The sequence below is a fragment of the Podarcis bocagei genome, assembly GCF_964188305.1.
Source record: "Podarcis bocagei genome assembly, chromosome: W".
NCBI classification, from domain to species: domain Eukaryota; kingdom Metazoa; phylum Chordata; class Lepidosauria; order Squamata; family Lacertidae; genus Podarcis; species Podarcis bocagei.
In genome coordinates, this window is record NC_138131.1 from 92,470,905 (window position 1) to 92,493,579 (window position 22,675).

Here is a 22,675-nt window from a genome sequence, read left to right on the forward strand (position 1 = left end):
ACTGATGAACACCCAGCTCCAACCCCCAGATTATCTCTGTCCACGGCTTCATATAAATTATTCTGGGCAACCTTCTGAGCTCCACATGCCAGTGGTAGGTGGGGTGAGGCAAAAATGAGTAGGGCAGCTAATGTAAATGTTACCTCTGTGCAGCAGGCCAGTTTCCATATCCACACACGCCCTTCCATATCCTTCATCTAGGCAAGCAAGAAGTATTATCAGAGTGAAAGAACGCATTCCTGCCAGGCAAAAACTCTCAGGGAGGATGTGAAACATGGTTTGTGGAGGGTTGTGGCCAGGGGAGAGTCCTGAGGGCCAGGCAGGGAAGCCTGGAGGGCCACATCTGGCTTAGGGGGCCTGTGGTTTCACCATTCCTGGGCTAATGATCCTTAAGGTCCCTACCAACTTTATGATTCTATGAATGCAGGAGTGATAATAGGAAAGCTGAGCACTGATGGGTGGGGCAGGGGAGGCACCCCATCACCAGAGGCTGTTTGGCTCAAGAAATGTGTCAAAAACGCAACCCACACAGGCGTCACCATTTTCAAGCAGCCACTCTGCTTTAATGTTAGGGTGTCGTTTTTCAAGAAAAGTCTCTGTCCGAGTGAGAAGAAGCTGTGACCCCACTCCAAAATAACAACCAGAACAACCCACCCTACCATCTCTGTTAGCACCCTGGGTATTCCTAAAGGTTGGTAGTGCTGGATCAATGCAAGCCAATTCCACAGGGAAGGGAGAGGAGAGTACACAACTAAAGCAAAATGCAATAGGAAAGGCATTCTCAAACTCAGCTTGGCCTGACCAGAGGGTGTGTGCATGTGTTAGGAGGAGGCAGTATCCCAGAAGTGCATCAAACCATGCCCTGATCTGCAGCGGAGGCCCAGGGAGTCACAGCAGGCTGCCTTCCTTGGCTGCGGGAGCTGGGCAGGGCCAATCCGGCAGAAATGCTCCTTCCGCCTACTCTGCCATCCAAAGCTTGAAAGTCCTGTCATAAGAGCATGTGGCGATCAGCTGCCCGTCCAGGGAGATGTCCAAGCCCATGACTTTGCCCTCGTGTCCTGCCAAGGTTTTCAGCGGGGATGAGCCTGGGTGCGTCCAGACCTTGGCTGTGTTGTCGTAAGATCCAGTAAGCAGGAAGTTGCCATGATTTGCTGGGTGGCGGAAAGAGAAAAATAACAGGAAGTGGGGAGGAGGACTAAGGAGGTAATATAGAGATTTACCACTTACAGCAGGGGTGAGGAACTACAACTCCCATCGTCCATGACCATTAGCTATGCTGGCTGGGGCTGATGGGAGTCCAACAACTTCCAGAGTGCTACCAGTTTCCCCAAAACCTTACCCAAAAGCCAACCATAAGCAGGGAACGGGGGATGCAGGAAGAGGGAGGGTGAGTGACAGAGCATACAGGCTATTCTCAAGAGCCAGTGTATTTGGGGAGGGTGGGGAGCGGTATATATCCAAGTCTTGGGAATCTATGTTGCACATGGAAACCACAGACAAGGTACTTTTCAACCCATTATATATCCTCAGTTTCTGGGAAAAGGCATTAGCAGCTACAGAGACTTACGTTCAAACTTCACTCTGGTCACCAGGTTCTGATGGGCAGGGATGGTGTAGATGCACTTTCTCTGGCGGAGATCCCACACTTTACAGGTGTTGTCGCCGCTTTCAGTGGCAATGTGGTACCTATGAGAAGTACGGAAGAGGAGGAATTCGGGTTTGCGTGCAAGGGGGTTGTTCCCAGTTTCAGCCCTATTCATAATCCTACATGATTATGAAAAAGCTTTAATAAAATATATTGGAGGAGGGGGGAAGGCTATGTACCCATCATACATTTAAAGCACACGGCTTCTGCCAAAGAATCCTGGGAACTGTAGTTTACTAAGGGCATAGGGAATTATAAGCTCTGTGAGGGGGAAACTAAAATTCCCAGGGTGATTTGGGGTGGGAAATGTGCTTTGAATGTATAGTGTGCATGCAGACCAAATTAGTTCCATTAATTTCAATTAATCTACTCCAAGCAGAAGTTAGTTGTCTGTGTGTCAATATTAAGACCTGCACCCCAAGAGGGGAAGGCAAATTGGTTCTTACCCGTTAGGGGAAAAGTTGATCCCATAGATCTCCTTGAGATGACCCTCCAAAAACATGATACAACGCCCTGTGCGCAGATCCCACACGCGGCCAAATGCATCAAGGCCACTGAAAGGAAGAGAAAAACGTCAAACAATCTCTTTCTCACACAACCCCCTTCCCATGCTTCCACTCTGAATAAGAGGCATCACTTAAAGCCATCTTTGGATCTTCTTTCCTCTTTAGTTGTCACCTAGGCTGGATGCCTCTTAACATCACTAAACAGGAGCCAAAGGAGCTTCTGCGAACCACAGTTGTTAAATTGGAGCAAAGCCTTTCTGCAATGCAGCTCGGATTGCCTCCCATGTTACTACCACCTCCTGTCTGCAGTTCCAAGGTTTTGCAAGCAGGACCCAGATCTGACCTACCTGGCAAATCACATGTAGGAAAGTCTAATTAGCACACTTTGTTTGCATAGATTTAGAATATTTATTATGCACTTAAATCAAAAAGTTATCTAAGAGGAGTACAAAAACTGAACGTGAAACATAGCTAAAATCTACAGAACAATTAAAAAGCAAATATACCTAAAAGCCATTGGCATTATAAACACGCATAAAAATAAGTAGAACTTTAAAAACAAAGTAACTAAATTATGCACTTGGGTAGGCTTTTCAAGCCAAAAAAAAAAAAAAAAGGATTCAGCAGGTGCCTACAACTATATAGCTTGCTTAATGTCAATAGGCAGGGAGTTCCAAAGCATAGTTACATGACAATGAAGGATCGACTCAATTACAAACAAGCTAAAGCAAGAGCTGCCCAGATCAGAATTTGCAAATTAAGAACAATGATGGGGCAAATCTTAATATTGCCCTAAAAAGTTGAAACTTTTATTTTAATGAGCAGTATAAACTCAGGAATACAGTCAAGCTATTAGGAACAAAGGAAGTTTCCTAGAAATGAGTCAGAACATTGGTCCATCTAATTCAGTAGTGTCTACACTGACTGGCAGCTGCTCTCCAGGATTATAGATAGGAAGATAACCATTGGGGATTGAAGCTGTGACTTTCTCCACGCAGAGCAGACGCTCTTATCGAAGCTATGGCCCCTCCCTCATTAGAATTTCCACCCTGTGACTTTTTAGCTCCAGGAGTGAAGACTTGAGTGGGATCTTCTGAAGGTAGAATCCCAACCAGTTCTCTCTCTTTTCTGGCATTTTAGAACTAGCAAGAATGAGCATCATTACTGACTGGCTGATACTTGCTCAGTGACACCCCCAGGGAGGGTTAGGACTTGCACATGCATGTAGATTTACCCAGTGGCAGAAAGGGAGCCGTCAACATGGAAGGTGATGTCGTAAACTCCTTTGCTGTGCCCCTCCTGGTGCAAGATTTCCTCCTGAGCCTCCAGGTCCCACAGGCGCCAAGAGTGGTCATAGCTGCAGGGGGGGAGGTGGAGAAGAGACAAAGACTCAAGTGAATATCTCACAAGGCCCCAACAGGTCCCCCCCCCCCGAAGTTCAAGCAGGTGGCTGGATTGTCTATCCTGATCTCCACTACAAGCTAAGACCATGGAATTAATCTAATCTGCCCCTGGCCCCCACAAACTTAGACGATCAGCCAACTGATACAGGGATATGTGTAGCATTTAGGACACATAATTCAATTCTCTGCTCAGTATTGGGATCTTCAACTGCAGCTTCCTCCCATTCTGACCTCTCACTTTCCAGTCTTGTGTAATGAGTGCTGGGCTGAGTGGAAAGAAGTAACATATCACAAGGGGATGACAACAACTGTTTTTCTATCGAGGGCAGAATTATTTCGAAGGTAACCCATGGTGGTGGCATTGCCAGTGGTGGTGAGACTACTAACAATGGAAGGAACTCTCTTTTCTTCCTTTTCTTTCTGCTGCTCTCTGCTCTTCCTCTTTCTCCATCACATCATTTCCCTATTTATTCACCTCCTTGCTACCCACAAGAAATTAGACCAGGTGCCATGTGTGGCCCTTTGGGCAGCACCCCCTCCTCTGACTTACCAGGTGGTGCCCAGAAACCTGCCAGAGGGATGCCATGCCACCCGGGCTACTCTCGCTGTGTGTCCCTCGATGTCAGCCACTGGTTCATCACTGAAAGAAACACAACATCTCACGGCAAATTCTTGATGATGCTGACTGTCCCATAAGAGAGACTAAAATAAAGAGGGAGCAATACAGAATAGGAGAAAGGGAAAGGTGCGATGGGTGGATCCAGCTGGCTGGCTGGAGGACAGAGGGGGGGGGTGTGTGTACAGAAACTAATCTGCTGTGTGAAGGTAAAATTTACAGTAGTTACTCCACCCACCACTGGTAAGTGACCCCCCTGAAGGGTGCCCAGAAGAGAAAAATGTTTCAGTTGTTATTGAAAGATTCACAGACTAGCTTGGCTTTATCCAATGACTTTATTAACAGCTTAGTCATAGTATACTACTGTATAAGATTTGTACACTGCTTGCTGCCTTTCAAGCCTAAAATATGTTGTGACGGGGCTTTGCAAAACTAGTTCACAAGTAAACAAACAATGCTGTCTCTGACTGGCTGCAAAAATACACAGGCAGCTTGGGATGCTTCATGTAGGCTACTCCCCATTGTTCCCAGGGCTGCAAAGTACAAATATTAAAGTAATCAAAGGGCATTCGAAACAGAAGGGAAAACCCTGCCTGCCCAAGCAGAGCAGTTGTGGCTCAGTGGTAGACACACTCTGCAGGCAAAAGAATCCCAGATTCAATCCCTGGTGTCTCCAAGTACGGCTGGGAAATCCTCCCACCTGAAACTGTGGAGAGCCACTGCCTGTTAGAGCAGACAACAGTGGCCTTGAGAGGCAATTAGTCTGGCTTGCTATAAAGCAGCTTCCTATGGGGTTGTATTCAATTCAGTTCATTTCAGAGTAGACCCAGTGAAATTAATGCATGTCCATGCATTTCAATGGGTCTACAACCCTGTGTTCCAAAAGAAAGCAACTGGATAGTGAACCAGTAACCTCATTGGCAGGAGGAAGTCCTAATACTTCCTCAAGTATAAGAGCTACTAGACCAGCTCCACTTACTGTAGCTGCTCTCTTCAGTTTGATTGAGCCCCCTTGTTGCTGGAATGATCCAGTCCTGTACACGCAACCCTGACTTTCTTAAACAAAAGGTGAAGGAACTCAGGGAACTCCAGAAGGAAGCCTAGCCCAGTGGGGTTTGAATTTGACATCAATATAACAAGCCACAGAATGGCCCCAGAACAACATGTTTTAAAGCTCTTCTACTTGTTCCTTTTGCGGCCGTGTCTTTACCTGCCCCATGTTATACAAGATGTCAGGGGTGGGGCAGGTGTGGCTTGGCAAAAATGGCCCCATGGGCCATATCAGGTTCCCTGCCAGGCCCAGTCAGGCCCATGGGCCACAGGTCCCTTACTGTTGCATAAGAGGGTCTCGAGTTCAACAGGTGGGAAAAAATCTATCACTAAATATGAGTTTGAGCAAAAGATTCCTGCATTGCAGGGGGTTGGATTCAATGACCCTTGTGGTCCCTTCCAACTTGACAATTCTATGATTCTATGATTCTATGACCTCACAGGCACCCAAGACTGAGAGAAGGAGTGCGAATTTACCACCACTGATGCTTCGGCCCACAGCAACAGTATCTGACAGAAATAAACCTCTTCCCTGAGGCCCAATTAAAGAATCTGCTCTCTCTCTGTTTCCTTGGATAACGCACTGACAGAATCAACTGCCTTCCCCAAGAGTCACAGTGCCTTGACTGTTGGAACAAATGCAGCCTATCTGGGGACATAGCAAGACAAGAGGTGTAAAAAGTAAGACAAGTATGACATGGGGGAGAAGTGGGAACCCCCCACCTCACAGTTTGGGCCAGGGGGCACAACCAATAAGCCAAGCAAACTCGTGTCTCTATAAAGGTTTAGAAACAGTAACACAGAAAAGAAGCCTCATTATAAGGAGAGAGGAGCACTGCTGGATCAGGCCCCCAAAAGCACCCACAGCAAAATAACTCTGGGAACTATAGTTCACCCTCACAGGACTATAATTCCCAGCACTTGTAACAAACTACAGCTCCCAGGATTCTTTGGGGGGAGCCATGTGCTTTAAAAGTATGGTGTGGTCATGCCCCTGCCTCAATCACTTGTGTTAGTGTTTTGTTTGTTGCAGAAGGAGGTTAAGCAGGAAGCCATTCTTTAATATTTTTCTCTACCACCCGCAGCAGCCAATAAAATAAGGAAGGGAAGGCAACTGATTTTCCTGGGCCCAGGCGTACCTTTCAAGACTCCAGAGTTTGACAGAGCCATCTGCTGCGCATGAAGCCAGGTTGACGTCCTTCTTGTCCAGGAAGATGGTTGCCTTTGGGTGAAAGACAATGGCTCCAACGTTGGTGTTGTGCCCTTGGGAACAGACGAGACAGACAGACAGTTTGAGAGCCAGCCAATTTTAAGCTTGCTTCCTCTGTCTGAGTCTGGGCCTCTTCCTATTGCTCCGAAGAGACTCTTTGACTGGGAATCACTCCAAATTTAGTTTTTGTGCTAAAGCCGGGGTGGGGAACCTTGGCCCTGTAAGCCAAATGTGGCTCTCAAGGCCTTCCACTTTGGTCCTTGGCACTCTCCCCACACTAATTCACTCTTTCCCCTCAGGCCACACACTTCACTCTCCCTGCTTCACGCCCTTCTTGAGTGTCTTCTGCTGCATGCCAATAGTGGGAGGGGCCAAAAGCAAAAGAAGGTGGAGCAACAAATGCAGCTTTTCCCTTTGTATAGTAGGCTACCTGCCTTCACACTCCCATTTCTAGTCTCCTTCCAGGCCTGATCAGAATTCAAGGCCACATTCCACCCAAGTAAAAACACTAAAGGAGGGTGCCAAGCAGGGTTGGTGCAGTTTGAAGAGAGCCCCAAGGGCCAGAGAGGCTGTGAGGGCCACATGTGGCCCACGGGTCTGACGTTCCCATGCTCTGAATTAGTCAGCAGCTAAGCAGTGGACCTATAGGATATGACTCCCAACACTGATTATTAGAGTCAAGGCTGTCTTCCAGAAAGGAATGCCATCTCACCCAAGCCCAAGGGGGACAAACAAATAAAGGAAGAAGTTTGCACAGCACCACTCTCAAAATTCATAGTCTCCCACCCATGTAGCCTTATGCTCCTAATCAGCCATATACTGTAATTGCTCCAGTCATTTGAGGGAAGATAAGAGAAAAGCAGGCTGCTTTGGCAATGGGTGCGGTGGGAGTCAGATACTATACCTCGCAAAGTGCAGATGAGATTACAATCCGGCACTGACCACAGTTTACAGAGGCCACTCCTGGGAGAGAAAAGGCAGAAGGAAAACTGACTGGCATTTTATTTTATCTTAAAATGTTTTCTATCCCTTGTCTTTCTGTTTTACAAACAAAACCAATCAAACAAAAGCAATCAAGGAAGCTAAGAGAGTAAAAAAAAAACCAAACACATATAAAAACCAAGCAAAATTCAGTTGCAAGATAACAAGTCTAAAAACAAAACAGAAGATAGCAAGTCTAAAAACAACCTTCAACAAAATGATAAAATGCACCCACAGAACTATCACATTCTAAAAACTACTCCCACAATAGCCTTCCAGAACTTGCTAATTACAGGGCGTTGGACAAGATGACTTTCGGGATCCTTTCCAGCTCTACAATTTTATGATTTTATGACTGCTCCCAACAGCTCAGGCAGCCTCTCCTGTGCACTATAGGAGAACTTAGCAGGATTGGGAGGGACATAATGAAAAGCAGAACAAAGTTTACCAGCAAGCTGTAGCCAGGAGCTTGGAGTTGGGGCTGAAGTTGCAATAGGAGATAGGGCGGTCGTCTCCAATTTGGCTGCAGAAATTATTCAAAGACTGAAAGAAAAACAACAAAAAAAGATAATATTTTGCCACCAGAGGAAATGAAGGGCTCAATAAAATGAGATGGCGCTGAGATGGTAAAGAAAAGAGATGACGTTTCCTGCCCAGGCTGCTCCCCCACCTCACCCCCAGTAGTGTTTCCTACTGAGCTGAATTGTGGGACCCATTTAGTGCAATGTTATGTGCTCTGAACTGGCAGCTGAATTCCAAGCAACCAGCAGAGATCTTTCCTTGTCCAGGAGATGGAGATGCCAGGGAGTCAACCTGGGATCATCCACATGCAAAGCATTTGATCTACCATTGAATTATGCTGAGGAGGAGCAGAGGCACAGAAGCCTTCTGCAAGCTCATTTGAACCTCAGCATCTCGGGGGCCTTCTGGGCTGCAGCAGCCCAGTGCCCAGAACTTTTAAGTCATAGCAGAGATGGGTCCCACTTACCCTTAGAGATTTGTGCAGCTCCTGTTTCTGGGAAGTCCGTGTGGCCTCAGGGACCTCCTTGAGCAGCCGGGCTTCCTCCAATCGATTCATTGCCCTGTGAAGGGAACAAAAATTAATGCAACCAGGTCTTGCCCATATTCAACCCTTGCAGAGGCCTACAAGTTGTAATGGTGACAATTCTTCTGCCACGTGCCATCTGTCTTTTGAGGTGGGTTTGAAATCCCCCATTTCTCAACCATCACCACCACTCTAGTTAGGGACAATAGATATACAAGGCCTCATCAATGTTTGCGTTAGCATTTCTCAATCCCAGCCCCTTACCGAGGGAGGGAGTAGTTGGCGATCCACAGTCTGGCCGTCTTCAAGGTATTTGGTCCTTCGTGGTACCAGGTTTGCTGATACTAAGAGAAATGAAACATTAAAGGGGTGGGTATCTCTTGTGAGACTTGGGTACTATAGTGGGCACACATTTATAGCTAAGGGGAAAGGTCGGAGCTCAGTGGGAAAGTGTGAGCTCCCAGGGTTTGTGAAGACTCCCATTTGAAACCCCAGAGCTGCTGTCACTCATAACACACTTTAAAATTTATTACCTCCTCTTTTGATTTCTTGGACTTCTCATCTTCTTTTTGGGTCTTCTTCAATGCGTCTGTGCCAACCACAGACAGAATGTTACGTAGCCTGTTGAGAAATAAAGTGAAGATTAACTTGCCTTTGTTTATATGAGTCACATCAATGAACTGGAAAAGGAAGTGAGAGCAAGTCAATTTCATCCTCTCTCACCTCTCCCTCCTTTCTGCAGGGCCCTCTCCAAAAAGTGTGATGGGCTTCCCGAGGGCTCGTAAGCAGGCCTTGACCTCAGAGTCATCTGTGGAAACATTGATTTGCCTGGCACGCTTCCGGCGCTCAAACTCTGCCAGGACCTCTGCCTGGCGCTCGCTGATGTGCTCTTCCAAGTCAAAAACTTCACCTGATCATAGTAGAAAGCCAAAGGTTATAGGAAATACAACCCCAACAGGACCCTACAAAGCCTCAACACTTGACCCTCACTTCAAAAGTTTGCTTCATTCCAATGAAGCCACATTCAAAGAGCAACAATATGTGGTATATGCTGTGTCACCTCTCTCTGCTCCTTGAGTGTCCAGGTCAAAGCTTATGTTATCAGTGAGGCCTGTGGCTTAAGACTTTGACGGCTGCTGTTGCTGCTTGTGTGAGTGCTGGGAAGACCGCTCCCTCTCCTGCCAACTCCATCTGGCCTAGGGGGCGGGGCCTGCACTACCATTACAGTTTAGAGGACTGAGCAGCTACCGGCAGCAATGGACAAAATAGTTTTAAATGTTTTAATTGCTTTTAATTTGCAGCACCTTAAATGGGGGTTGTTGTTTTTTATAATATTATATTATTTCATTATCTGCAGCAAATGTTAAAGATGTTTATATATATTTTAAGTTGTTTTAAAGGTGTTTTTATTGTTTACTTTGTTGTACCACCGTGAATGGTGGTTTTTATCTATGTATTTTTGTTTGTTCCGTCTTGTTTTGGTTTTGGGGTTGGACATTTGAGTGGGGTGGGGACTGGTTTTGTTTGGGCATAATTGTTTTGGTTGTTTTGTTTTCTATTTTGTAAATGGAGGTTAGTATGAGGCTTGGGATTGCTACCGTGGAGGGGCGAGGGAGGTATGGCGGTGGGGGCAGATGTTATAGGCGAAGGGGATCGAGATACGGATATGCTCGTACCCCTTCCAATCTGCGCCCCATCCCGAGAGACAAGGGTAGGGTGAGCAAGGATTACTCACCTCCTTCACTGGTGTTGTGCAATGCCAGGTCTATAGGCAACAAAACCACTACCCTGCGAGATTTCTTTACCTCGCAGGGAGTCGACCTGGCTTGTGTGACGGAGACCTGGGTGCGCGAAGGGGTAACTGTTACCTTACGAGAGATTGCACCCCCGGGTTTCTCCGTCCTCCACCAGTCACGGACTGTGGGCCGCGGGGGAGGGGTGGCAGTATTAATCCGGGAAGATTGTTCTTTCAGGGCTCTACCACCGCCATCGATCCCCGGCATTGAATGTGTTGGTCTAGTGTGGGGCTCCGAGGAGAGCTTGGCTGTCTGGCTGGTGTACCGGCTACCTAACGCACCAGCAGCCACCCTGTCAGGCCTGCTGGAGGCGGTGGCCGGCTGGGCCTTGGAGTTCCCTAACCTATTGGTATTGGGAGACTTCAACTTCCATGCTGATGCCACTCCCTCCTCACTGGCTCTGGACCTGGTGTCTTCCATGGCGACAGTAGGGCTCTCCCAGTTTGTTTCGGGCCCCACACATCAAGCAGGCCACACGCTGGATTTGATCTTTGGCGCCGGTATAGATGTGATCATGTCTCCTTCGATGAAGGTGCCATGGTCTGATCACTATGCTCTGAAAGCCAGGATTGACTTTCCACCCCCACCCTGCTTAGGTGGCGAGCCGATTTGGGCTCGCCCGCAGAGGCTGATGGACCCGGATAGATTCCGTCAAGCCTTGCGGGACCTTGCTCCCCCGGCGACTCATTGACTGAGCTTGTTGAGGGCTGGAATACCCAGCTCCTGGCAGCCATCAATGAGATCACACCTAAGCGCCCTCTGCGACCCCGCAGAAACCGGGCTCCCTGGTTTACCGAGGAGCTTCGGAAAATGAAGCGGGACCTCAGACGGCTAGAGCGAGTATGGCGGGGTGCCCGTGACAGAGCCTCAAGAACATCTTATAGGGTTTTTATGAAAACCTATGAGATGGCAGTGAAGGCCGCTAAGAAGTCTTACTTCTCGGCCTCCATTGCATCCGCTAGCTCTCGCCCGGCGCAATTATTTAGTATAATTCGGTCTCTTAACGTCCCTTGAAGGACAGCCAAATTTAAATAACAATCTGACACACAGCTGTGAGGCATTTGCGAGCTTTTTTGCGGAGAAGGTCCTGTTGCTCCGCCATGACCTCCCTGCCAATTTGGATACAATAAAGGAACTGGAGGCCCCTCGACTGTGCTCGGGTCCAGTATTGGACCACTTTGACCGGATATCTCCAGCCGATGTGGACAGATTCCTCCAAGCTGGAAAGCCCACCACCTGTCCTCTTGACCCGTGCCCGTCATGGCTGATTAGAGCGTGTCCAGACGAGGTGCGGGGCCCCCTGGGGGATATCATCAATTTGTCCCAGGGGAACAAATTATTCCCAGGGGAACTGAAGGAGGCGGTGGTGCGTCCGCTCTTAAAGAAAACATCATTAGATCCCTCAGATCTATCCAATTACCGCCCGGTCTCGAATCTTCCATTCCTGGGTAAGGTGATTGAGAGAGCGGTTGCTGAACAGCTTGGTAGGTTTCTGGATGAAACATCTGCTCTGGATCCATTCCAGTCCGGCTTCCGGGCTGGTCATGGGACCGAGACGGCTCTGGTCGTCCTAACAGATGATCTCCACAGGCAGCTGGATCGAGGCAGGTCGGGGCTGCTGATTCTTCTAGATCTGTCAGCAGCCTTTGACATGGTCGATCACGAACTCCTGGACCACCGCCTTGCCGACGTGGGGATCCAGGGCACAGTCCTTCAATGGCTGCGCTCGTTTCTCTCTGGTCGGGGACAGAGGGTGGCGCTTGGGGGGGAATTGTCATCACGCCACTCCTTGGTGTGTGGAGTGCCTCAGGGTGCAATTCTCTCCCCGATGCTTTTTAACATCTTTATGCGCCCCCTCGCCCAGCTTGTCCGGAGTTTTGGGCTGGGTTGCCATCAGTATGCTGATGACACCCAACTCTATCTGTTGATGGATGGCCATCCTGACTCGGCCCCAGACACACTGACCAGATGTCTGGAAGCTGTGGCTGGATGGTTACGTGGGAGCCGGTTGAAGTTAAATCCTTCGAAGACAGAGGTCCTCTGGCTGGGGCGGGACGATATGGGATCGAGGGGGCAACTCCCATCTCTTGCGGGGGTGCAATTAGTGCCAGCACCGGCCGTTAAGAGTTTGGGTGTAATCTTCGATACCTCCCTCTCTATGGAGGCGCAGATTACAGCTATAACAAAGGCGGCATTTTTTCATCTCCGCCAAGCTAAGCAGTTGGCACCTTATCTCTCTCGTCCTGACCTAGCCACTGTGATCCATGCGACGGTCACCTCCAGACTGGATTATTGTAACTCGCTCTACGTGGGGCTGCCCTTGAGACTGACCCAGAAACTCCAGCGGGTGCAGAATGCCGCGGCGAGACTCCTTATGGGGTCTTCGCTGCGAGAGCACATTCATCCGGTACTATACCAGCTGCACTGGCTCCCGGTGGAGTACAGGATCAGGTTTAAGGTGCTGGTTTTAACCTTTAAAGCCCTATACGGCCTAGGACCCTCGTACCTACGGGACCGCCTCTCCTGGTATGCCCCACAGAGAAACCTACGGTCTGCAAATAATAACATCCTCAAGGTCCCAGGCCTCAGAGAGGTTAGGCTGGCCTCAACTAGAGCCAGGGCCTTCTCGGCTGCGGCTCCAAACTGGTGGAACGCTCTGTCCCAAGAGACTAGGGCCCTGCGGGACCTGACATCTTTCCGCAGGGCCTGCAAGACAGAGTTGTTCCGCCAGGCCTTTGGTCAGGGCACAGCCTGACTCCCTCCTCTGGCAACCTGCACAGAATTTTGCTTAATTGGTTGCCATCAATTCGATTTAATTAATTTTCATAATGAAATATTTTTAGATTGTGTGACTATTTGACTGATTATTTGATTGTTGTTAGCCGCCCTGAGACCGGCTTCGGCTGGGGAGGGTGGGATATAAATAAAATTTATTATTATTATTATCCCTCTTTTCAGCCAAAACTGGCTCCCCAAATGGCTTAAAATCAACATTCATACAAAGGCAAAATGTAATTAATGTTTTGCTGGGGGGGGGGGTAAGAGAGCACAATCTCTTATGGCCACTGGAAGTACACATTTTTATATCCAGAGGGAACAAATAGGATCTGCAGATGCGCAGGAGCTAGCCAACAAGCATTTGTTCCCCTGAAACGAAACCTACCCACATTGATCTGCTGCCACCTGTGACACTCCTTCTCATCTAGTGTTTTGCTTTTTGCTACCCCTATCTAGATTTAAATTATAAAGACCTCAGGGCAGGGATTTGTCTCTTGCTTGCTTTCTCCTGTAAAGAACTACAGTGGTACCTCATGTTGCGAACCGTCCCCCTTACAAATTCTTCGGGTTACGCGCTCCACTAACCCGAAAGTAGATGCCCCTCATTGTGAACTTTGTCCCGGGATGCGAGCAGAAACCACGCTCCGGTGGTGCGGCAGCAGCGGGAGGTGCCATTAGCGGAAGCGCACTTCATGTTACGAGCGGTTTCCGGTTACGAACGGACCTCTGGAACGGGTTAGGTTTGTAACTGGAGGTACCACTGTATGTATAACTGATAGCATCCCTGGGATAAAGATAGCCTGGTCACATTTATCCATGGGCTGATTACTATAACGCACTGTACTTGGGGCTGCCTTTGAAGATTGCTTGGAAACTACAGTTAAAGCAAATAAATGGGACTGGTCATATGGAACCTATTTTGCCTGTCCTAAAGAGATACACTGGATTAAAGTTCATTGCCAAGCTCAAGCCAAAGTGCAGATTTTGACCTACAAAGCCCCAAATGGGTTGGGGCCAGGCTAGTTGAAAGATTACCTGTTCCCACATGAACCCACCCAAACATTAAGATATATTCTAGGTCCTACCACCCTTGGAAGTATGGTGGACAATGACACAGGCTTCTTAGTTGTGGCATTCTGTCAGCACCAAGTGAATGTCTTCTTTGTTTGCATGTGGTTTTATGTCAGCATCTCGTTTAATCTCATTATGCTGTGTAATGCTTTAGTGTGATTTGTTTTAAAGGACTTCCTGATTTAATTGTAATTTTAGTATTGAACTGAGAACTTCTCTGAGAGCATTTGCTGAAAATGGCCTGCTTGCAAGCATTCTAAACAAATTATCAGCCCCACTAAGCAGTTCTTCCCTCCATCCTTTTCCTTCCATCTCCCAGTCAGCTCACTACCATCTCTTACCACTGGTGATATTGATGTTGCCAGCCTCAATAGCTGCTTTGACTGCATCCTTGCCCATCAACCCAGACTCCCCTTTGAGGAGACGCTCTTGCTCTTTCTCCTCTAAGCTCCCATAGAAAATTGGGGCTTTCTTGGCTGGAGGAGCATCCCCTTGATCTGAAGCCTTTGTTTTTGAACCCTGCAAGAAGGAAACTCAGCAGTAGCCTACATGGAGAAGGAAGAGAGCAAATTTGGATTTTCCCCCACCTGCTGTCATGGGCTGGCTTGATGCAGAGAACTGGGGAAGAAGGCTCAGAGCCAGGGGGGCAGCGATGCATGGTCAGAGGGAGAAGAGGCAACAGGCTTTAGTGAGCAGGAAGAGACATGGGGCAGAGAGCAGTCCAGACTGAGGCAGAAGAGGAGGCTGGAGAGGAATGGAGCCAAAAGGCAGTAACCAGCTCCCCTCCCCCTATACTCCTGACTCATGACATCTGCGCACATCTGACAGCCCCCACCCCATCAAACAGTACATGAGACAATTTTGTTTTGAATCCCAGCATACTGTTAATCATTAAGGCTAAAACCCTAAGCCCACCTCTGTGGGAGTCAGCACTACTGAACTCAATAGGACTTTCTTGTGAGTTGACATTGTTAAGGATTATACTGTTTGGTAATATATTTATTACAGTGACTAACATAAAATATTCCACAGGAACAGTCCTGTTAGTCCATGAGTATCATGGTACAGTGGTACCTCAGGTTACAGACGCTTCAGGTTACAGACGCTTCAGGTTACAGACTCCGCTAACCCAGACCTAGTACCTCGGGTTAAGAACTTTGCTTCAGGGTGAGAACAGAAATCACACGGCGGGAGCAGGAGGCCCTATTAGCTAAAGTGGTACCTCAGGTTAAGAACAGTTTCAGGTTAAGAACGGACCTCCAGAACGAATTAAGTTCTTAACCCAAGGTACCACTGTACTTTAAAAGCAAAGGAAATCCATGTCTTGCTCTGAGTAGGCCCAATAAAACTAATGGGCTTGAATTGGTTATGTTTATTCATTTCAGTGGGTCTGCTCCGTGTAGAGATAGCACTGGATACAATCCTAACATATATATATATATATTTATTCTGGCATAAACTTTCATGGACTACAAGTCCACTCTAATAGGTGGTTTTGAAACAACAACGTTTGTTAGTCTTTAAGGTGGCAAAGAATGCCTTGTTGTTTTAATGCAGCAGAAATATTAGAACTCTTAAAGCATAACATTTTGCCTTTTGTGGCAGAAGCTGAAGCGTTGAGTTGCACCCAACTCAGCTCAACTGAAAGAGGAGAGCCACTGAAATTAACAGCCGCAAGCGAGTCATATTCATTAATTCAAATGAGTCCAACCTTGAATTGAGCTTTAGTTGGATACAATCCGTTACGCTCTAAAAACTTTTACTACCGACGTGAGGTTACGTTAGTCACTGCAGTAAATAAGTAGGCACTGGTGTCTTTCAAACAGATTTTTCATTTTATCATTTCTATGAAAAGATACACGTTTTTTAAACAAAGAAACCACATTCTATCCCAGTTTCAAACCCCCTGCCTTATTCACCGCGGCGATCCGCGACGCAGCCATGGCGCTTTCCCGACCCCTGCTCTCAGACCGGGGCTCTGTAGTGGGGGAATCACACGCAACGGGCTCCCCACAAACACTTCCGGCACAGCGGCTTCCCCCGCCCTTGCAGAGCGCCACAGCCAATGATGCCTTTCCATTCCATCCCGGAGAGTGGGCCGCTCTAGCTTCCCTGGAGCTCCATGGTTATGCGGAGCGAGAGCTTCCGGGTTGCTGGCTGGCGACGTGGGGCGTGGTGGGATCGAGCCTCTGGCGTCGGCGTCTGAACTAGAGGTGCAGGTGAAGAAAAGAGCGGGGAGCTGCTGCGCACGTGCGAGAGAGCCGCAGTGTGGGGAAAGGTCTGCTTGCAAGATGCTGCGGCGGAAACCGACGCGGCTTGAGTTGAAGCTGGACGACATCGAGGAGTTCGACGGCGCCCGCAAGGAACTCGAGGTGGGTGAGTCAGCGGCGTAGCGTGAGTTGTCAGCACCCGGGGCAAGGCACGTAATTTGCGCCCCCCTAACCCCTAACCTGCGAGTTGCTGCTGGCGCTGCTGCCCAAACGACGCCGCTTGCCCGGAGGAGGAGGGGGGCAGAGAGGCGAGGAAAATGCAACGGTCCAGCAGCGGCAGCAGCACCGGCGGAGGCGGGGCTGTGAGGAGGGGCTGCCTGGCGCGTCCTCCGCGGCGAGCACTGAGAGCCGCTGCCTGCCGGGCGCCTTCAGCCCGGGCGCGCGCACAGCTCGTCGGTTCCGCGAGACATGCGGCTCCGCTACAGCCTGCGCCCGAGGCTCTTCGGCGACTCCGGAGGCAGCGAGCGCGCCCCCCCCCCCAGATGTTGCGCCCGGTGCGGCCTGCCCCCCTTGCACCCCCCACGCTATGCCACTGGGGTGAGTGGTTGGTTGGTTGGTTGGTTGCGGGACGGCAAGGCGCTCCTTGCCCACCTTTCTTCGGTGTTGGTGTTGTTGTTTGCGCACTCTGCACATGCTTAGAGATTCTCTTGGCCTTGCTTTCTCTTTTCTTTTTTAAAAACCTGTTTCTCCTCACAAGGGGAGTAGCCATCCTGTTTGTTATTGAGCTGCAAGGCCCGGTCTTCTCTCTCCCACTCAGGAGGGTACCGAGTATAGTAAACAGGCGGTGAGGTAGAGCCACCCGCTGGAGTTGGGCGCAGTCCCCCCCCCCACTGTTCTTACTTGGGTGGAACATGCACAAACAAGCTTATAAAATTATGCACAGTACGGAGAAAGAACACTGGCTCCTCAGGGCTGCCATTTGCTTGTTTTAATAAAAGGTTGTTGGCTGGGGAAAAGGTCGCAGCTCAGTGTCAAAGGGTTTTCTTTGCATTGAGAAGGTCCCAGGTTCAATTGTGAGTATCCCCAAGTAAGTTTGGAAGAGGCTTCCTGCCTGAAACCGTGGAGAAGTGCTGCCAAACAGGGTGGACAATACTGAGCTAAGTGGATCCAATGGTCTGACTCTGTAAAAGGCAGCTTCCTGTGTTTTGTTCCATGACCATAAGCTCAGCTGTAAAGCATTTCCTTTGCATGCAGAAGCTCCCAAGTTCAGTCTCCCAGGTAGGGCTGGGAGACTCCCTGCCTGAAATCCTGCAATATTGTTGTTAGTTAGAGTAGACAATACTGAACAAGATGAAACAATGGTCCAATTTGGTATAAAATGGCTACTTGTATTCCTGTGCAAGAAGGTGTGTTTGTGCGTACACAGTAGCAGATCTAAATGCCAAATTATGCTTGAGGTTGCCTCCATGTTAGCCCCCTGCACTCACGAGTAAAGGTGTTTGGCCCCTTTCTGTGGCAGAATTTTTTGACAGCTTGCAATGTCTTAAATCTGAAAGCAAAGAATCAGATTCATTACAGCTATATTTGAAAAAGAAAACATGTCATGGCATGGGCGGAGGAGGTACATATGTGATTGTCCTGGAGAAGTTTTCTTTAATTATGCTTTAATTATGTTTCCACAGAGTCGTAGGAAGCGCGAGGAGGTGGACATGGTGGGAGCCAGCGATGCTGAGTGTGCGCTGGGACTCAGCACTGATCATAAGAGCCGGGAGCAGATGATACATGACCGGATTGGCTACAAACCCCAGCCCAAACCAAACAATTGTTAATCTCAGTTTGGGAACTTTGAGTTCTAGAGCCCAAAGGGTGGACAGTGGGAGTGCCTGGTACCTGTGAGCTTTGGAAGAAAGCAGGAATTTGTTTCAAGAGCCCAACAAACTCTGTTTAGAAATAGCAGAAGAGACTGAGCTGCTCTCCTCTAGGTTTTAAATGGAGTTCCTCCTCCAAGCAGAGCAAGTCTTGCTTTCCCTACAAAGATGGGATCTTCCTTACTTGATGGTTTCTTTTGTGCAACCTTGCTAGGCTGCTGTGCTTAATAAAATATTTGTTTTTAACTTTGCATGCTTCATTGTATAAACATAGATGGACATTTTTACTTGTGAAAGAGACCTTGAGCCTTGCTGATGGGTGCAGCAACAGAAGTGAAATTGAGCATTTTTTACTTTTTACTTTGAGGTGGTTGTAGAGTGGGTTTATTTACAACTGAGAGGCCCTAGATTATTAGTGGAAGAGCAGAGACTGGATATGCAGAAGGTCCCAGGCTGAACTGCTGACATCACCAGTTAAAAATGCTTCTGAGTTGCCAGCCTGGGAAATGACCATTTGCTGCCTGTATCCCTGGAGTAGACAAGGAGTGCGGAAGCTGTGGCCCTCCAGACAGTGCTGAATCATAGCTCTCATCCTCCCTGACCACTGAAATAGGGTGGCTGAGGTTGATAGGAATTAGGAGTTCACCATTGTCTGGTGGACAGTGGCAGAATTTCGCCTACTTTAGAGTGGACTGTACTGAGTTAAGTGGACGAAAAGTCTGACTTCGAAGCAAAATGGATTTGGGGGGCAACCACACTATATTCCTCATCTTTCTCACACGAAGATGAGTTGACCACGGTTATGATCAATATGGTTTTATTTTCGGGGTGAAACAAGGTACCAAGATCTACTTGTTACAGAGATGCTCCAAAGGTGCAGGAGATGTTACTTAGTGTTTGAGGATTCCCCCTCCCCTTTTGTCTTGGGAAGAAGGCATTCTGTCTAAAGCTGCTGCATACTGACAAATTAATCTTCCTGCAAAACAGTATGCCACAAGAGGCTGCCTTACAAGTCCATGGGTTGCAATAAAACATCTGCTCCTGCCTTTTGTGCTTGAATTCTGTGTGATCCATTCATAAGCAATGGGCTGTAGCCAATGCTAGTCCTACTCAGAGTAGATACACTGAAATTAATGAACGAGACTAACTTGGGTCCATTACTTTATTTGGGTTTACTGATTAGAACAAGCGTTAGCTGGTAATGGTTTTCTGCAAAGAATTCTGGGAGCTGCCGTTTGTTAAGGGTGCTGAGAGGAGTCGTTTTAGTTAACACAGCTGATTTTTGGTTCTTGCCAATAAACTGAGTAGCATAAAAATTATAGCGGGGATCAAATACTGGAGAGAACTCACAAAAATACAGTGGTGCCTCGCAAGACGAAATTAATTCGTTCCGCGAGTTTTTTCGTCTAGCGAATTTTTCGTCTTGCGAAGCACGAAATCCCATAGGAATGCATTGAAATTCAATTAATGCGTTCCTATGGTCAAAAAAAGTCCAAACAAAGCCAAATTTGGTACAACAAGAGTTTATTAAGTGCTCTTTAAAGTCACACATACTGTAAAGAGCATTTCAAAAATTGAAGGAACAAGTAAGTTTCTAAACATGACAGAAAAACATTTAAAAATCAACAAAGTGTACAGTACATTTTCTAAGACTCTGGGGGACCACTCGAAGAAGGTTCCTCTTCCACTCTTTGCTTCTTGCTGAAGAACCTGCCCATGGTCTGCTGCTTCATCCGCCTTTTCAGCACCTCCCTGAAAGGCGACATGACCCTCGTATCAAAAGTGTTCGCGAGGTCATGTGCCACGTGCTTGTCAGGGTGGTGCCGCTGTGCAAAAGCCTGCACATCCTTCCACTTCAGGCAAATGTCCCTCAGTTCTTTGGAGGACGGCCATTCCTCAGTTGCTTCCTCCTCTTCCAGCGAGGCCTGCTCCTGCGCAGCCTCTGCCTGCAGTTCGACCAGCTCCTGGGTGGTCAGCTCGTGGTCGTGCTCCTCCACCAGCTCGCTGATGTCCTCCTCTGTGACCTCCAGGGCCCATGGTCCTCCCCAAGGCAACAATGTCCTGCACCACTGTTGACTCTGGTGCATCAGAGTCACTTGGTGCCACGCAGTCCGGCCACAGGCTGCGCCAAGCGCAATTCAAATTTCTCTGGCTGATCCCATTCCAGGCCGTGGTGATCATCTTCAAGCAGGTGACGATGTCAAAGTGGTCCTTCCAGAATTCCCGCAGGGTGATGGTGGTGCAATCAGTCACCTCGAAGCATCGCCTGAAAAGCTCCTTGGTGTAGAGTTTTTTGAAATTGGCGATGACCTGCTGATCCATCAGCTGGAGCAGTGGCGTGGTGTTAGGCGGCAGGAACATGATGCTGATGAAGCTGAACTCCTCCAACAAGTCCTCCTCAAGGCCTTTAGGATGAGCAGGAGCATTGTCCATCAGAAGCAAAGCCTTCAGCAGCAGGTCGTTGTCCAGCAGGTACTGTTTGACAGCAGGGCCAAAAGCAAGATTGACCCAGTCCACAAACAGCACACGTGTGACCCAAGCCTTACTGTTGGATCGCCACATGACACTCAGCTGCTCCTTGTCGACCTTGTGTTTCTTGAAGGCCCGTGGGTTCTCCGAGTGGTACACCAGCAGGGGCTTGATCTTCAGGTCGCTGCTTGCGTTGGCACAGAAGAGCAGGGTCAGACGGTCCTTCATGGGCTTGTGGCCAGGCAACGTGGCCTCCTCCTGTGTGATGAAAGTCCTTTTGGGCATCCTCTTCCAAAACAGCCCGGTCTCGTCACAGTTGAAGACCTGCTGTGGAACGTAGCCCTCCGTCGTCACAACCTCCAGGAACTCCGCTGCAAAGTCTTCAGCCGCAGAAACATCAGAACTTGCAGCCTCTCCATGCCTGACCACGCTGTGGATTCCAGATCTTGTCTTGAACCGGTCAAACCAGCCTCTGCTTGCCTTGAAGACTTCTGGCTCGCCTGAGGTTCCTGGCTGTTCCCGGACGAGGTCTGCGTGCAAGGCCTTGGCCTTCTCACAAATGATGGCCTCAGTCACTGTGTCCCCTGCACGCTGCTTCTCTTCTAACCAGATGAGCAGCAACTTCTCCACCTCCTCCAGAACAGCTGGGCGGTTCTTCACGATCCTGGTGACTCCCTTGGCTGCATCAGTCGCAAGGATCTTCTCCCTCACCTTCAGGATGGTCCCGATGGTCGATGGATTCCTCCCGTACTCCCTGGCGAGGTCTGTCACACGCATTCCACCGCCGTGCTTCCGGATGATCTCCTTCTTCATTTCCAGCGTAACCTTCGCCTTCTTCCCCTCGCCGGCCTCTGCAGCAGCAGTCTTCTTGGGTCCCATGGCAGCACAGCTCCTACCTTCGCAAACCCCCAAAAATAAATAAATCAGTGCTTCAATTCCAAAAAATTCAAAAGCACCCAGCCACCCACCACACAGAAATTCAAACCCAGAACCAGGTCCTTGAATTCCAAACACCCCAACCCAAAATCCAACCCCCCCCCCCCAAGTTTTAAAACTTTAACTTACCGATTGGCTGCAAAAGAAGTTTTGGAAAAGCTTCAAAAATCACCAAAGTCTTCAAAAACCTCAACTGTTCCCCCAGCCCCTCCCCAACTGTTGCAACCCCCTCCCCAACTGTTGCAACCCCCTCCCCAACTGTTCCCCCAGGCCCTCCCCAACTGTTGCAAACCCCTCCCCAACTGTTCCTCCAGCCACCCACCACACAGAAATTCAAACCCAGAATTTTTTTTAAAAAAAACACAGCAGAGTGGCCCAATGGTCACAGAAAATCATAAAAATGCAGAAAAAACCACACAAGCTTCCAAATTATTGCAAACCCCTCCTCAACTGTTCCCCCAGCCACCCACCACACAGAAATTCAAACCCAGTTTTTTAAAAAAAAAAAACCAGCAGAGTGGCCCAATGGTCACAAAAAATGCAGGAAAAAAACACACAAGCTTCCAGATTCTTACAAACCCCTCCCCAACACCAAGTCCTTGATTTCCAAACACCCCAACCCAAAATCCAAAACCCCCCAAAAAAGTTTTAAAAGTTTAACTTACCAAATGGCTGCAAAAGAAGTTTTGGGAAAGCTTCAAAAAGCAGCAAAGTCTTCAAAAACTTCAAAAAATACTACCACACCACGTGCTATGAGTTGCTCCTCGAAGTCAAGTCGCAACTGCACCTCTTCAAGCAATGCACCCTGGGTATTAACGGTTTTAAGAAAAAGGAAACAAACTTGCAATACGTTTTCGTCTTGTGAAGCAAGCCCATAGAGAAATTCGTCTTGCGAAGCAGCTCAAAAACCGCAAAACCCTTTCGTCTAGCGAGTTTTTCGTCTTGCGAGGCATTCGTCTTGCGGGGCACCACTGTAATAATCCTAATAACATCTTTTGTCTTCAGAATTGACGGGTAAATCTCAGTCTAACTGGAGCTCAAACAAAGGTAGTAGGGGAACTTCCATTATTGTTAGCAGGCAGGTCTGGTTC

The 22,675-nt window shown here is 48.5% G+C and overlaps 2 protein-coding genes across 4 annotated transcripts; one reads left to right on the forward strand and one right to left on the reverse strand.

Annotated features, from left to right (window-relative positions):
* Positions 1-537: 537 nt before the first annotated feature.
* Positions 538-16,071, reverse strand: LOC308577823 (U4/U6 small nuclear ribonucleoprotein Prp4-like). 3 transcript variants are annotated; one of them, XM_081178204.1, is made up of 14 exons: positions 16,021-16,071; positions 14,443-14,620; positions 9,180-9,366; positions 8,990-9,077; positions 8,721-8,800; positions 8,400-8,493; positions 7,860-7,954; positions 7,335-7,393; positions 6,360-6,483; positions 4,105-4,194; positions 3,386-3,508; positions 2,092-2,199; positions 1,568-1,686; positions 538-1,151 (listed from the first exon to the last, which is right to left on the reverse strand). In XM_081178204.1, the coding sequence occupies exons 1-14, from the start codon at positions 16,042-16,044 to the stop codon at positions 958-960; spliced, it is 1,563 nt and encodes a 520-aa protein (XP_081034330.1). In that variant the 5' UTR covers positions 16,045-16,071; the 3' UTR covers positions 538-957. The 3 variants fall into 3 exon arrangements, with proteins under 3 accessions (XP_081034330.1, XP_081034329.1, XP_081034331.1); XM_081178203.1 differs by having other exon boundaries at positions 16,012-16,068; XM_081178205.1 differs by lacking the exon at positions 16,021-16,071 and adding an exon at positions 15,813-15,903.
* A 165-nt stretch (positions 16,072-16,236) lies between these two features.
* Positions 16,237-18,425, forward strand: LOC308577946 (anaphase-promoting complex subunit CDC26-like). Its single transcript, XM_081178286.1, has 2 exons — positions 16,237-16,473; positions 17,994-18,425. Exons 1-2 carry the CDS (start codon positions 16,393-16,395, stop codon positions 18,138-18,140), a joined length of 228 nt encoding a protein of 75 aa, XP_081034412.1. The 5' UTR covers positions 16,237-16,392; the 3' UTR covers positions 18,141-18,425.
* The last annotated feature ends 4,250 nt before the right edge of the window (positions 18,426-22,675 follow it).

What these genes read in the sequence shown, in the direction of transcription:
- LOC308577823 (XM_081178203.1), bottom strand. Translation starts at nt 16,044, where the DNA reads ATGGCTGCGTCGCGGATCGCCGCGGTGAATAAG. An exon ending in CTCCTGGCTACAGCTTGCTG is followed by an intron (nt 7,394 to 7,859) that starts GTAAACTTTGTT and finishes TTTCTCTCCCAG; the next exon opens with GAGTGGCCTCTGTAAACTGT. An exon ending in TCTCATCTGCACTTTGCGAG is followed by an intron (nt 6,484 to 7,334) that starts GTATAGTATCTG and finishes TCTGTTCCCAAG; the next exon opens with GGCACAACACCAACGTTGGA.
- LOC308577946 (XM_081178286.1), top strand. Translation starts at nt 16,393, where the DNA reads ATGCTGCGGCGGAAACCGACGCGGCTTGAGTTGAAGCTGGACGACATC. An exon ending in GCGCCCGCAAGGAACTCGAG is followed by an intron (nt 16,474 to 17,993) that starts GTGGGTGAGTCA and finishes ATGTTTCCACAG; the next exon opens with AGTCGTAGGAAGCGCGAGGA.